The sequence below is a fragment of the Scomber scombrus genome, chromosome 2 (assembly GCF_963691925.1).
Source record: "Scomber scombrus chromosome 2, fScoSco1.1, whole genome shotgun sequence".
In the NCBI taxonomy this organism is placed as follows: Eukaryota; Metazoa; Chordata; class Actinopteri; order Scombriformes; family Scombridae; genus Scomber; species Scomber scombrus.
In genome coordinates this window covers 12,327,566-12,342,996 of record NC_084971.1, presented here as the reverse complement: position 1 = coordinate 12,342,996, position 15,431 = coordinate 12,327,566, and the positions used below count along the sequence as shown (strand labels likewise).

Genomic DNA, 15,431 nt, shown 5'->3' with positions numbered 1-15,431 from the left:
TCTCAGGCATTGTAACCTATGACAAAAGCCATTTTTTTGTATTTAAGATAAATCCGCTTGGACTTACTTAAATGTTCGCGGTTCAAGATGCAATAGTTAAAGTACTTATCTTTAAAGGCCTGCTACAATTAATGTTGGCCTATATTTACATGGATCGCATCTCTTATGAGCGATGGGTCTCTCATAGTGGTGATCAGCTCCCTAAACTATGAGTTTTATAAAATCTCTCATCTCATGGTTGTGTATTTGTCTTAAAACAAGTCAGGTACTCACATTAGCACTGAAACAGGTTTGCTGTAATCATTGCTCCCGTTCATACTGAAAATAATAAAATCTAGAGTCCTCGTTTTGAGCAAAAAAAAAACAAGGTTGATCTGAGATGAGACTTCAGCCATCTGAGTCAGTTAAAGAAAGTGAGTAACTTTCAGTTATAGCGTCTCAACGAACATCGTTATCCTCTTCAGCTGCAGTGGAAAGACAGTAACAGTAACTTTGAACGATATTGACGACTAATTTGGATGGCTAAAGCCTCAAATTCGCTTCTAATAATCTTTTAAATACTTTTTGCACACTGTTGATTCTGCCCCCCATTATTTACATTGAAAATGCAAGTGAATGCATATATTAATGGTCAGGATGAACGACAACAGCAAGAAGAAACGTGTCAGTGTTCATTTGGCCATCCAAATATTGTTTTAGGACAGATATGAAAGACTGTGATAGTGAACATGATGTAACATTTAGCAGTTAAAGATCTTCGGTGAAGTGCAATAACAGAGCTGAAAGGAATGAATGTTGGACTCGTATATTACTTCAAATAGCAAATGTTTAGAGTTAGCCATATCCACGTCAGGAGATAATATGCTACAAGTTATTGTAGTTTGTTTCTACTTTGCCTAAATGACTGAAATACATCAGTTATTGATGTATTTCAGTAAAATTAAATAAAAGTATCCGAGTAAAAGTACCCCTGCAGGAAAAAACCCTTGCGACTGATTATACATTGGATGTATATATTACATAATAGGATAAGATCTAAAATGTAGAGACATTCCAGCTCTCAGTGAAAAGACACCACCCTTTGGCTCCATGTTTTAATAAAATTATTTTTATGTTCAAAACAACAATAGAAATATGACAACTTATTTTTTTGCCCAAGTAACAAAACAAACTATAATACATCAGTAGTCATCAGTTTTAATTATGTAGATGAATCCCGTCTGCCATTGAAGTTTGATTATAATGTAAAATGTGTATATATACAAAATTAAATTCAAAATAAGCCACACCACTGCAATCCATAAATAAGGAAAAAACAACTCTTCAACAAAACAATAGAAAGATCAAGAACGCTGAAAATGAACAAAGGGCAAGGCACTGAGTGCTTTCACTGTTTTTACAAAATGAAAAGAACCAGGGAAAGAACAGCTGCTGGTTCAAAATACGTTTTGGGGTGGCAGACTAACAGTCACAAAGTCTGCTTGATGCTTTGTTGCCCGCCATGTCTGACAAACCTTTCTAGGCAGCGGAGGACAGCTCACCGCCAATGTCTGCCATGATGCTGTGAATCCAGAGGTCCCTGTCCTCTAATCCAGTGTCCACCAGGTAGACTGTCAGCTTGCGCTCCCACAGCTCACCTTTGACCTCTGACTTGTCCTGCACACTCTCCACCTGGGCTACAAGTGCTCGCTTCTCCACGTGGTTTCTGAACAACATGGAGGCCTCCTCTGACCACTGGTGCTGCGTCACACCTGCAAGATGGACAGGACAAACAGCGGATATGTTGACAGACACAAAGTTTAATGTTGCGCCATCAGTGATCCAACTAATAAAGCTTGTCTTCAATTGTGCTTGAGAGCCTGAGAACATCCCAAATTCAAAACTTCCTCTCATCTCACTGCTGACTAGGCATGGGCCGGTATGAGATTCTGACGGTATGTTAACCTTAGGTAAAAATATCACAGTTTCATGATTACAGCTCTAAAATGTGTTATTTTGAAATGTCTGTATTTAAAAACAAAACTTTTATTTTTAAACAATATATAGAACATGATGGAAAATTATTAAATATGTATTTAAAATAAAAAAAAATAAAAAAACTGAATTATTTCTAAATAAAAAATAAATAATAAAAAAATAAGTGCAGCCCTTTAACTGAGGCTAAACCTCCAACTCAAGTCACAACATAAATGAATTATTTTTAGTGAAAAAAAACAACCTTCTTCCTCCAAGCCGTGGCCGTCTGTCTTTTTACGGTAGCCGAAGTAGTCCCATACAGCCGACTAGAGTTGTTCCGATTCCGATACCAGTATTGGAAATGCCTCCGATACTGCCGAAAATGCTGGCATCGGTATCGGCGAGTACTGAAGTCCAGGCACTGATCCGATACCACGTAATTGATTAGAAATAGGAATCTATTTACTGGTTAGCTCTGTTAGCTCTGACACAGTTCTTCTTCGCCGCTCTTAAAACAATTGCGCTGTGCTGCCATCGGCAGCTGCTGTTTTAAAGGGGCGAAGAAGAATTGATCACCTGACACCTGTTACAAGGAGCTAACGTTAGCGCATCATGTCAGCAGTTTGGCAGTACTTCACAGTGGATGTTCCCACCAGTAAGACGGCGAATAATTATTCCTATATTTATTTAGTTAAGTTGCACTACTGTTTTATACTGCTTCCATTTGCTGTATTCATTCATGTTTTACAAAGGGTTTAACCCAGACATCCCAACTCTCCCGGAAGTTCCGGGAGTCTCCCACATATTGATAGCGTCTCCATGACGCTCGCAAATGAGACGTAATCTCCCGGAATCTGGAGTGAACAAGCAAGAGCGTGCTGTAGAGAGTGACTGCGCGCGTGTGCGTTTGTGTGACTATAAATGCAGCGCGTGTGAGAGCAAAGCGTCTTTATAACTCTGTGTTGCCACTGATTAGACCCATTACACCCCCCCCCCCCCCCCCCCCCCCCCCCCCCCTCGGAATAGACCTCCCTGAAAAGACTTTCTGCAGGTTGGGATGTCTGTTAACCTGAGCCAGGCCTTACCACATTGATAATCATATCACAGTCATGCAGGCGTAGTATGATTTTTTTTTTTTTAACACACTGGTACAAGCACAAGTATCGGAATCGGTATCGGGAAGGAAACAATGGTATCGGAACATCTCTACAGCCGACTTGGTTCGTTTAAACGGGGGGAAAAGTTCGTGGGGCTCGCCTCCTTCAGCCATCATACAGCCTGCAGAGCTACCTGCTTGTAACAGCAACCGGAGGTGCGTGGGGGGAGGGGTACTTTACACTGCAGCTGCACACGACCTGTGGGACCTCCATGTTCTCTCTGATGAGACGTCACATAAAAAAGAAAAACCCGCTCATACCGCAGGAACGGTATGACGGAAAATTTTAGTGGTTTTAGTGGTATACCTTGAAACCGGTAACCGGCCCATGCCTACTACTGACGTTTTTGAAATTCACTGTAGGTGAAAGACATGTGGTATTATGAGACAATATAGTATACAACAAAACTGGATACACACCTGTACAATATAACAAAAACGTTGAACAATTCAAAATCTTACAATAATTGTATTTTCATGATTAAGTGTAGGGTATTTGATCCTATTTATTATTTTTTTTTAAACTGGTTGGAAAGACTTAATTGCATTTCATGCAGAAAAAGTTGCAGTAATTTAGCAAAATGAAGTATTATTGTTTTTAAATACTGACAGAGAAATAACACAATAAATAATGTGCTTAATTAGTTTGGAAAATGATTGTGATTAAAAATCTTCTTAACTCACCCGCCAGCTGTGCAGTCATAGCCTGGAAAGGCAGCTGTCTGAATTCCTCTATCAGGGGCCGCAGGAGAGAACTGCGGACCAGCTCATGTTTGCCGTGGTCCAACTCATAGACAGAAATCAACCCATTGGCCAGAACGCCCTTCACCAGCACACGGTGCCAGCTGGGTAGATGATGGGCAGAGATGCACTGGTTATACTGACTGTAGCACTATGTGGTCCACAAACGCAGAATAAAGCTAGCACTGCTAAAATTCAAAACCAGGTCCACTGAAGAGGCACACAACAAATTGTGTTCCCTTCATTTCATCAACCATCAGAAAAAGAAACTTTAAAAAAGAAATTGTCAAAAAATGTCTGACCCTCAATATAATGACAATAAAGCTACTACTACTTATTCCTAACGATAGTAAAAACAATTTGAAAAATACTACAAAAATAATTTCAAAAAGTTAATTAAAGTTATTTTGTCAATTCACATTTATTCTCACATAAGAGAGGAGTGATATTGATATAAATTCCATACACAAAAGCTTTACATAAATGTTTCTTATTATCTCAATATAACAAGTCTAATGTAGCAGATTTTTTTAGCATGTGCTACTGCTGCAGTGGTCATGTGCGTAATTACTATATGCATCAGGTTCGCATGAGGTACAACATTTGAATCACCTACTTCTTGTCTATTTTGGAAGCGTAGATCTTTCCTTTCTCAATTTGTGTAACTGTGATGGTCTTCTGGTTATAGTAGAGCATCATCTCCCCCATCAACACCACCAGTTTATGCAGGTCCTGCCACGGCTGCAGCACAAAGTAACCAGGGTGGCAGACCGCAGGCACAAACACATCCATATTCTGACCAGGCTAAAAGTAGATAAGGGATATGTCATCATTCATGTCCACACTTGAGTAGATACAGCTTTAGTTGTAGTCAGAATTAACTGTGATGCATGTAGCTTCAGACACACGTTTTATTGTCCTGTTATTTGTTACTGTGTGTATTTTCTAACTAATAAAAGCTTAACTCAGTAAGTGATGTTTATAGTTACCTCAAGGGTTAAAAGATAGATAAAAGAAGGATAACGTGGGAAAAAATGAAACATTTTATAATTACCCTTTTTACATTTGCTACATGCACTGTTTATGAAGGACTGTCATTAACCAAATAATAATAAGCCCGAATAAGATGGATTTGTAAGCCCCCAGAGAAAGTTTGTGCCTCTCCACGCACCAGGGGAAGCTCCAGTGGAGGAGGCAGAGGAAGTGGCTGCTTCACAGTTTTGGTGGGTGTATCTTGGACAGGTGATTCATCTGCTCGAGTTGAGTCCTTGACAGCCGGGTTCGGGACAGGGCTGCTCAGACTCAGCTTCTCCACTAAAGCACTGAGACCTAGAATTTGTAAAAACAAAAACAAAACAAAACAGGTACAATGAATAAAACCCTTAAACTGAGAGTCAGTTTGCGCTTCAATACAAAACATGGAATATCTAACTGTCCTAATACTTTGATTTCACACCCAAATAAAAACCTCCACGGTATAAAGATTGGAGAGATTTGTTCATGTGTGCAAACTTTCTGTTTGATGGCTCATCTTGTGCTGTATTACCTGTATCCACGCCATTGTTTTTGTTCTGTGCTGTGAGCTTCTGCCACAACTCTGACTGGACCAGCTGATGGTTGATGCTCTTGTCCAGCTCCTGACTGTCAGCACCAATGAACAGGTACATATGAACCAGTCGGTCCCCTTTGTGCTGGTCTAACCTCAAGATCTTAAAAGGCAGCAAGTAAAAAACAAATACACACAAATACAAATTTAGAGAGATCTCAATACATTATAAATGTCATACTTTTGCACCAAGACACTATTTGATAACCTGAACCATTAAAATGACAGCCTGCAAATACCCCAGTCTATCAGGCAGTCCTCTAAAAAGGCTCCATTTGTAGGGACAAACATAACTTGACATTGCAGATATTACCTTCATTTTACAATCCTCAGCACCCAGGACAGCCTCTTTCACCCACAGCACAGCCTCTGGACACCAATCTCCCTCTGGAACTGTCAGATCAGCCAGACGACATTTGATAGCCTAAGGAAAACAATAACACACATAAAACTTATATATTTACATTTGTTACCAACAGCTACTTTATTACACGATCGCTGTTATAGATTCACAACATTTGATCTGCAAAAATATGACTGACATGTTCCACAAAACAAAACTTCACATACACAGTGTATGAAAAATCCTTAGTGATCTCCTTACGCGCGCACACACACACACACACACACACACACACACACACACACACACACACACACACACACACACACACACACACACACACACACACACACACACACACACACACACACACACACACACACACACACACACACAAAATGACCTGTGGTGGGATGATGATGAAGTCTTTAAGTAGAAGAGGGGGGATCTCTCGGAGCTCGGTGACTTCTACAGTTGCTGGGACACCCAAGTCGATGAAGAGGATCTCTACCACTCTGTTGCTGTACAGGTTGGCGATCTAAAAACAAGAGTAGGAAAACAGGAGGGGCTACTCAACAAATATGACCTAAAACTGTCTGGTCAACAGAAAAACTTTGAAGCTTCCATTTCAATAAATAATTATTATCAAGGGAGAATTCACAAGACATATCCCTTATCTTCAATTTAAACATAGAAAACATTATACACTGACTTGATTCATACTGAATCAAGTCAGTGTATCTGCTATAGTCATTATTAAACTGTGTATCCCCAACGTGCAGTTTTTCTCCATTGTTCTTCTATTGTGTTGTGAGTGTACTACAAATTGACATTAATAATATGGTTTACAAAGCTGAGAAAGAGTGGTCATCCCAACTCCGCTCCTACCTCCACTCTGGACCATTTTCCTTTGTAGCGGGCTAAACAGAACTTGCCAATGAAGGGTCGAGAAACCAAAGACTCAGTCGTCATCTGGTGGGAACAGTCACAATTCCATCAGCCGTATAAATAAAAGACGTAAAAATATAAAAGACATATTTAAACACTAAAGATTCTGGTGTGGTAACAAGTGCAACAAAAACATTTCTGAGATGTGCAGCCCTAGAACTCTTAGTGTATAGTTACAGCTCTCTCTTGCCCAAAACATTTGGATGAAGATATCTCTTCTTTCATCACATCTAGGACTGGATACCGCTCAAAATATCAATACCAGTACAGGTACTGCTACCTTGACTTCGTTACCAGTTCCTGAATGATCTGATCTGAACTTTATACTTATTTTATAAAAATCCATTTCAATAAAATGGGAATTACATTCCAAATCTTTAGTTTTATTTTTCAGCTGCTTGGCATTTTTACACATTCAAATCAGTTTCATAACATAAAAACATATTTACCACAGTCACTTTCACACTGGTGACGCCATCAAGCTAGTCTTAGCACAACAAACACTTCAACCCATAATGTCACCTAACGAAGTCTGGATGTGGCACCCAGCATGTGCTGTGACTGACTGTGATGACATCCAAACTCACCAACCAACAAAACTCACTAGTTTCTAACATTGGTTAGTTTTAAGGAGAAAGTGTGTTAAGTGTCTCTATTCAGCTTGCTACCCAGCCCTCATCACATCATTTTTCAACTACCACTTGGTATGTGGTATACAATTAAGTGACCTTATGTTAAACTCAAATGAATCAAAATGGTAAATTCAAAACAAACCTATTATGTTCAACAGCATTGTTAAACACCAGTGTGTAAGATTTATTGGCATTTGGCAGAAGGGACGTGGCAGAAATATACCCCAGAAACCAAAAACCAAATATTGGTTCTGGAGAGGGCCTTTCGCAAGTTTGGGCATAGGGTCTCCTACACGCTTGGAAGGAGATTATGAGTGGAGGCCTATTTATTTGGTTACAATCTAAACCTCACTGTTTGATGCCACTAAATTTTACTCATTGGACCTTTAAGTGGATAAATGGAGATATTTATGTACTTGACAGTCATATCTACCTGCGAGATGAAGAAGGCCTCAGTTTCTTCCAGTAACTTGCTGAGTCTTGCAGTTCCTCTGGAGGGCAGTTGGCAGTAGATGATGCCATCTGCACACACATTTGTGACAAACACTTCCTGATAGGTGACGTTTACCTACAGGCAATGGAGAAATTAATGTTACATAACACAGAAAGAACTGATGACACTGAAGGTCTTGCAGTCCCAAACAGAGCTGACAAGCTGCTTTTCATCCAAATGAATGAAACACTTGCACATTCTAAAGACTCCATAAAACATGATTGGCTGCTGTAAGACAGGACAGACTAATATGAGAACGGTACAACAGCACCACTCAGTGGTACAGATCAAGCCAAGAAAAATGAAAAACATGAGCAACTGTCTCTATACCCATAAAAGCTGTTACGATAACAGAGGGCTCTGCTTGGTCTCATGTGTCACACTATACATGTAATTACTGCCACAACACTAACAGTCAGAGGGTTGTTCATGGTCTCATCCTGCAGAGCCTTGAGGCAGACAGAGTTGATGTTGAGGTCATCATCCTGAGAGGTGTCGTACAGCACTGCCACAGGCGTCTCATTCTGTTGACAAGGGTCTAATGTCTCCATCAGCAAAATCTTCCCAACTGCCAACTTGTCCAAGCAGGACAACACCGATGGATGGGAGCTGAGTGCATCTAGACCTGAGAGGAGGAAGATGAAAGATGAGGAAAAGGACAAGAGAAGCAGGGCTATTAGTGCCCTCCAAACACTGGCCAATTTTTTCCCTTGTTTATAGAATTTGATATGCTGTGGAATATTTGTGCTTTCAGCGACATCAAATGAGAAAAAACTACTTTTCTTTCTCTTATATACCTGCAAGCCTGACATTAATAGCCTGGAAGGGCAGAGAGAGGAAGTCCTGGTGCAGCTCCAGCAGATTGGTTTTATTGGTCTCTACAGAGAAGCCATGGTCCACATAGTATACCTGGCACAAACAAGGACAAAAAGGTTTTTTTTGCAGCAGAAACAGGTCTATGCTGAAAATTGTCATAAGCTGTGTCGCAGCTTAACTTTCTGTCTATGAGGATTTGTCAGTAGAACATTCACACAATCTGAAAGCAAACAAATTTTCACTTTATTTGACAGAATAACTTCATCAGCTGACGTCAATGAGATATATGTGAATTGGTCTGTACTGTCAACATATTTGGCAAATTCTCCCATAATCATACAGATTACCAACCTAATCATCAACAAAATGATCAAGTTACCTTGACCTTGCCGTGGGTGCTGAACTCCGTGAACTGAGCTCTTGCCATCTCATCTCCGTCCTCTGCTCTGACTGCTACCAGCTGACCAACCACAGGGTTAGACAGAGGACTGTGGGAAGAGCCTTGGCTATAGAAGGAGCGCATGGCTTCCTCCATGGCTTCCTGGGCATTGGAATAGTTCTCACCTACATACCTGCAGAGAGAGACCACATTTTTTAATCGTTTCTCAATCTGTGCATAGTTAAGTGTAACATAGTTTTAAGTGAGCCAGGATGATGTGTCCTACCGTATAGTAACAGTGGTGCTGCTTTTGGCGTCAGTGATCAGTACAGACGGGTACTGCTCCAAGGGAAGAACAAGATAGGTGGGAACCACAGGGCTCACAACCTCAAGACCGGAGGGAAGGGGACGGCTCCTGCACTGCTGGCTGCCTTGGCTGTCTGTGGCCTCCAAGTCCTCTCTGCTGGAGTTATACAGGATGGCCTGACCACAGCAAAGTACCGACAGACACATTAATACAACTGTTGGGGTATTCCCTGTTTTCTCTTTACCAATCATCATTCCAACCTATCACTTCTTCAAGAGCAAGGTTCACTTGTTAATGGCAATTATGAGTGTAAGTGTTGAGCCAAGTGAGCTGAGGGTGAAAAAAAAAGATATACTCTCCATGATGCCTTTACACTGCTGTTGATGACTAGCTTAATTTGCAGGGACGTTATCTGTGGTACAGGCACACTCACTTACCTTCTTCTTATCATGTGGCAAAGGGTACTCCACATTGCATATATCCAGCAAAAGAGATATGTTGTCTAGAACATGTTCAGGGAAAGGCGTCTTGTATGTGTCCATGAAGAGTTTGGGCAGAGCGTGGACCCACAGACCATGATTGTATTTGAACAGAAGCTCCTTTATTCTTTGACGCACATCACTTGACACAGCGGCAGGAGAAGATTTTGAGGGAGGAGAAGGGGCAGAGTCGGAGGAAGGGGAGAAGGTGACCTTCAAAAGCGGTAAAATGTCAGGGTCAGTTCGGAGGGAGGAAACTAATCCTGGAGGGCTGGTTGCTGCAGGGTAAGTCCAGGTAGGGGCTAAGGGGTTAGGGTTCTGGTTGATGGTTGTTGTAGGCAAGTAATAATTATCTTTAAATCCACCACTGGAATGTGCAAGACTGACACATGGGGCCAGCCGTGGAGCAAGAGCTGGGTTGTGGGCAGGGCTGCGCAATGAGACTGGAGACAACAGCTTGCCTGGAGAGGAAGCAACAGGTTGCTGGGGAAAAATGAAAGTGGGCTTAGCTAAGGGGCTTGTGGGTGGGACTGTAGGTTTAGGAGCAGGGGAAAAGGAGAGGGGGGAGGAAGGTTGCTGGGGTGTTGAGAAACGTGAAGAAATGAGTGTGGTGTTGGTGCATGAATCTGTTTCCGATTTTGGAGGGGTGCTGTTTCTTGGGACGGTCGAGAGCTTGGGAGGAAGAGGAGGGTAAATCAGACGATCAGCCCGGTTGGTGCTGGAAGGTTGCTCCACCTGTGAAAACCAGATGATCAAGAGATGAAAAGAGATTTCAAATCTATTTGATTCCCATAAAAACTGGGAGGGAAAAAATGTCATTACTATTTAACAATCAGTAGGTCAGTAACAGTTGGATAAGAGATAACAGTTGGTCAGTCACAACTGTTATCTCTAATTAAGCCTTTTGGTCCAGCATTTCAGAAAAAGGCCTGATCCCCCAGGTAAAAGGATATACAAAAATACTTCAATTGCCCTATTTAAATGGTTTCAAGACACATGGTGGGGAAAAAAAAAACCTTTGCAAGAACCACTAACTGTAATTGGTAAACCTAACCTAACAACTACCCGTAATCACCTGTGTAATGAAATAATGTCAGATTTCTTTATTCACAGAAGGCCAGATATGCAAGTTTGAACAGGCTTTACATATAACTGAAAAGGCTTCAATATACCTACTTTGTTTACTTATAAAATGAAACACAGACCCTCGGTTACATGAAAAATTAAAAAAGCTGCTTTGAAGAATATGAGGTGGCCATCATACCATGTCTAAAAACCACACTGAGGCACGCCTTTCTACAACTGAAAGACTCACCATACAAGTGTCTGTCCACTTTTCCAGATCTATGAGCACCTGAGGGTGGAGCTTCTCATTGAACATTTCACTGTAGATCCCTGATAATTTTGACATCCAGAGTCCACTGCAAAACTTCTTCAGTAACCGAGTTATTCGGCCCTGCACCAGCTTCTGGTCGTACCCACCAGACTACAAGGAGGAAATTCACATGATTGATCACTCAACCACAGCTCATTATGATAAGAAATGTCAACACAAAATGCTCTGTTAGCAAAGGGAAAGAATTTTCTGTACCTTGGAGCAGTTGAGTTTGTAGAATTTATCAGGAGGCTCCTCTGTGAAAGTGAGAGTGATGGTATCAATAAACAGGGTGCAGCAGTTCATAGTGGTTTTTGGTCATATTTAAATACATTTTCATTTTGACAGCGTTGTCAAACATGCAGATGATACACTGCTCTGCAATTTCCTCCCCAATGGGAAGAGTAAAATACCTTAGGGAATTCAAAAAGTTGTGAAAGTTGTTGAAGCTGCCACATACCTGTAGGCTTCTGATAGTTTGCCAAGCTCTTCTCTTCCCTGTTGGCAACATCATCTTTTAGGCATATTGTGATTTTCACAGTAACACACTGTAAGTCATTGCACACTTCTAAACACAATTGTGCTTGTTTATATTGGTTTAAAAACACCTTAGTAATGGCTTGCTGGATTTTGAAGCCCATGTTCTTAATGTCTCAAGTGTGAAATATGTGAACACACTTCATTTTGATAGATAATATTCTATGGGCAAATATTTAACCTGAGAATTATAAAGTAATTTTTAGCATTGTTATTTTCATATTTGATTCATACAATACAATAACCGCTGGATATAGAACAACCAGGTTTAGGCTAAATGGTATGAGTTTTGTTCACCTGTCAGGGAAGACGCATCTTTTCACAGCTTGCGGAGCAGGTGGTTGCCTGTGCTCGACAGGTGTGACCAAGCTAAATCTTTGGTCCAACTGCCTGAAATTTGGGGTACACAAGCACATTTTGGAATTTACTTAAAGCACAAAGAGAATCATAATCACAGAAAATATAAATTACCAAAAGCAACACTTAGGTTCACACAAACTGTTAAAAAAAAAAAGAAAGACAAATTGCTAGGGGTGTGACGCGAGACGAAACGCAGCGATATTTCTAGTCAACGTGAATTTTGTCTTGCGAAGCTATAATAGGGGCGCACAAAAAAAAGAAAAAAAGAAAAGACGATCGGTTTTCTATCGCTCATTCGCACGTCATGTCTTCTTTTTATAATGTCACATGTGGATCATTAACCTTGTTGCAGCTTCTACCTGTTGAGAAGATCTCAGTCAGAAGTAGGAGATGAGGAGAGGAGCAGTGTTAAGTTAACCTCAGGTCTCTACACTGAGAGCCTGAGGTAGGAGGAGCAGGGAACCTAGCGCAGCCATGGTAGCCTAATGATGCAAAAAGGAAAATGAGTCACGCTACCAAATTATAACACAATGTATATGTTGTTCTACTTGTGTATTTATGTGATACAGGATTTGTGCAATTTACTTTTATTTCTGTGTTTTTTTTATTAGCAATATGTTATAATTTGTGATAATTGGATTCTTTATTTAATTTATATTTATATATTAGAATTGTTTCTAGTCTTTACAATTTACTTTATAGTATTTGTGATTGTATCAAACTTTTTGATTTATGGTTGTTATTTCCATAAATACCAAAATGACCCATCTATAAAATATCTATATGGGGAACCTTTTACAGTGCTGCATACTGCATATGATAATTATATATTTAGAAAATAGAACTAAAGTGATTCATTACAAGCTGATTAGTTCAAACATTTCAATTCAATTTCCATTTTGTGAATTTCAAATAAAAGAACAGTCATGTATTTCCTCATTGAAGTTTTCTTAAAAATATAGTTGAAATCTCATCTCGATATCGTGAACCCAATATCTCGTGTCGTCTCGTGAGTGTATCGTCACACCACTACAAATTGCCCATACTGCTCATTTCTTGATGAAATCTGAAATGCAGATATCCTATAACATCCACCTGTAATCTCCTGAGGCGCTGAATCCTCTGTAACCACCATGGGACCGAGGGTGGCTTGCTGGCCGGTTTGAGGCACCACGAGCAGAGGGTTGGCGCAGAGAGGACCTTGGCATCACTAAAAGTATAAAAGGAGGGATAATAGGTGAGGTAATACCCCTTTAACACAGCTGATGCTCATATGACACATCTACCCAACGTGTGTTTGACCCATTCATAGCTGCTTTTACATCCTGCTTGTCATTGTTAGCTGAGACTCCAGTGTAGTTTGAGTACTTGAGTGATACACCTGAAAAACCCTATTCCCCATAACACCCATTCCAAACCCATTCCTGATAACAATGTCAGGTCATCAAATCCAGCAACGTCCAACCCTGGCTGAGAGGAAGGCCAGCTGGTTTGTGCCTCCTAATTCTACTGGTGGTTATCGCCCTATAAGCAGTGCAATAACACAAAAATAAACCTGAAACTTTCTCAAACAACCTGTGAGCCTGGGATGCATGCTCTTTAAAATGTATTATTTAAAGAGACAAAGCTGCGTGTTCCAAGTGACAAGTGTGGCCTACCGTTGAGCAAGTAAGGGTTGGAGGGTTTAAATCTCATCCTGCAGTTGACGACTTGGGAGCGACCAGATTTCTTGGAACTCTTCTGCTTGGCCACGAGCTCAGCAATGTGAGCCGTCTCTTTACATACTGCAGCAAAACACTTCATCTATAGAGCAGATTCAGATAAGTTTGTCAATATCATACACAAATCTTAACACTCCATTCTTTGTATTGCAAGGAGTTACATAAAGTGTTTTTACAGTAAAGTGATGTAATTTCCTGAACTTAGCAGACTACTCTAGCTGTTCTTTTATTTCCCTTTGCCCACTTAAGTCATCATATCCACATTACTGGTAACTGTTTTATCAAAAATCTTGTGTAAATATTTTGTCCAAGCACCAATACTCCTACAGTAATGTTGCAATATTGATAGAGGTATATGATCAAAAATACTGTGATATTGGATTTTGTTCATGTCTCGAAACTCTACTTTTGAAATTTTAAAAAACATATCCTAAAGTAATAGTGATTCGATACATGAAACATCAGGTTTTGCAAAAGCAATCACAGAAAGTCAGATTAAGTAAATTAATTAGTAAGTGAGCCAATGGCCTTATTAAAAAGGCTTCGTAATAAAACCAGCCTTACTTCACCCATGCGAAACTCCAGGCGGACTACAGAAGGGATGCTCTTTAGGTAATCCTCCAATTTGGAGTAGCCCAGCTTCTTCAGAGGTATGTTCTCTCCGCACAGTGACCGGTACTCTGACTGGAGGGTGTTAATGGGTACCCCAGTCTTGCTTGACTGGAGTACAGACCGCAACATTTTCTTGATAGACTCGCTGTCCGACATCCTGGTAAATAGACACTGTCTAGACACTGACAAATACAGAAATAAAAAATCAGTGGAAATGCACCAGTGCATAAGAATCAACTGAGGGAGTAACCAACCCTGTTAAATAATAAGCTGCTATGTGCTGTAAATAATACCCCCATGAAAATTGTGTTTCCAGCACAATGTGTCCTTGATTTACTGTCACTGAGTTCTGTTATTTTTCAATTATGGGCATATCCAACCTCTTTGAGCCATATTTCTCTCTACCTTTGAAACACCAAGGTATACAGTAACAACCTGGGTCTTTGTGGTGGTATCTGACGGAGTGAACAGATCTAAATGGTGACACTTTAACCTTATTTAATTACCTTAAAAAACATGTAGAGAGGGACTATCCAATTATGGAAGAGTTGCAAGATTTATGGGTCATTTTTTGCAATAACCAGGTTACGAGGAAACAAACTAAAGTCTTTTTGGATGACATTTTGGCCTCCAACTTATTTCTATCAGTCTAGATTAACACATTACCCTCCAGCTCAGACAAGCCAAAAAAAACTTTCCAAATGACATATTTTAATTTACTTCTTGCTGTGTTACATTTTCTCCAAGTATTTTTTGCCAAAACAAAACTTTCAATCCACTGTCACTATTACTTATTCGGATTCAAGGTCACTATTTTTGGGTAAAGTCAATTTACCTTAGCCTGGATTGGTGTTGAGTTAGCAATACCACGATGCTAACTTTAACTAGCATTACCCGCCACAGCGTCCAACAAGCCAGTTTTACCCTCAACAATGTCAACTATTAGACGAATAATTAATTAAAATAGACA

General features: G+C 40.2%; 1 protein-coding gene across 1 annotated transcript; it reads right to left on the bottom strand.

The window, feature by feature from the left end:
- Positions 1–1,518: 1,518 nt before the first annotated feature.
- tdrd7a (tudor domain containing 7 a) lies at positions 1,519–14,623 on the bottom strand. Its single transcript, XM_062441161.1, has 21 exons — positions 14,414–14,623; positions 13,787–13,931; positions 13,224–13,338; positions 12,066–12,158; positions 11,692–11,729; positions 11,448–11,488; positions 11,172–11,342; positions 9,815–10,591; positions 9,357–9,553; positions 9,071–9,263; positions 8,673–8,784; positions 8,289–8,500; positions 7,816–7,950; positions 6,691–6,774; positions 6,206–6,340; positions 5,773–5,883; positions 5,400–5,562; positions 5,025–5,182; positions 4,470–4,657; positions 3,797–3,957; positions 1,519–1,751 (listed from the first exon to the last, which is right to left on the bottom strand). The coding sequence occupies exons 1-21, from the start codon at positions 14,615–14,617 to the stop codon at positions 1,519–1,521; spliced, it is 3,666 nt and encodes a 1,221-aa protein (XP_062297145.1). The 5' UTR covers positions 14,618–14,623.
- Positions 14,624–15,431: the final 808 nt, after the last annotated feature.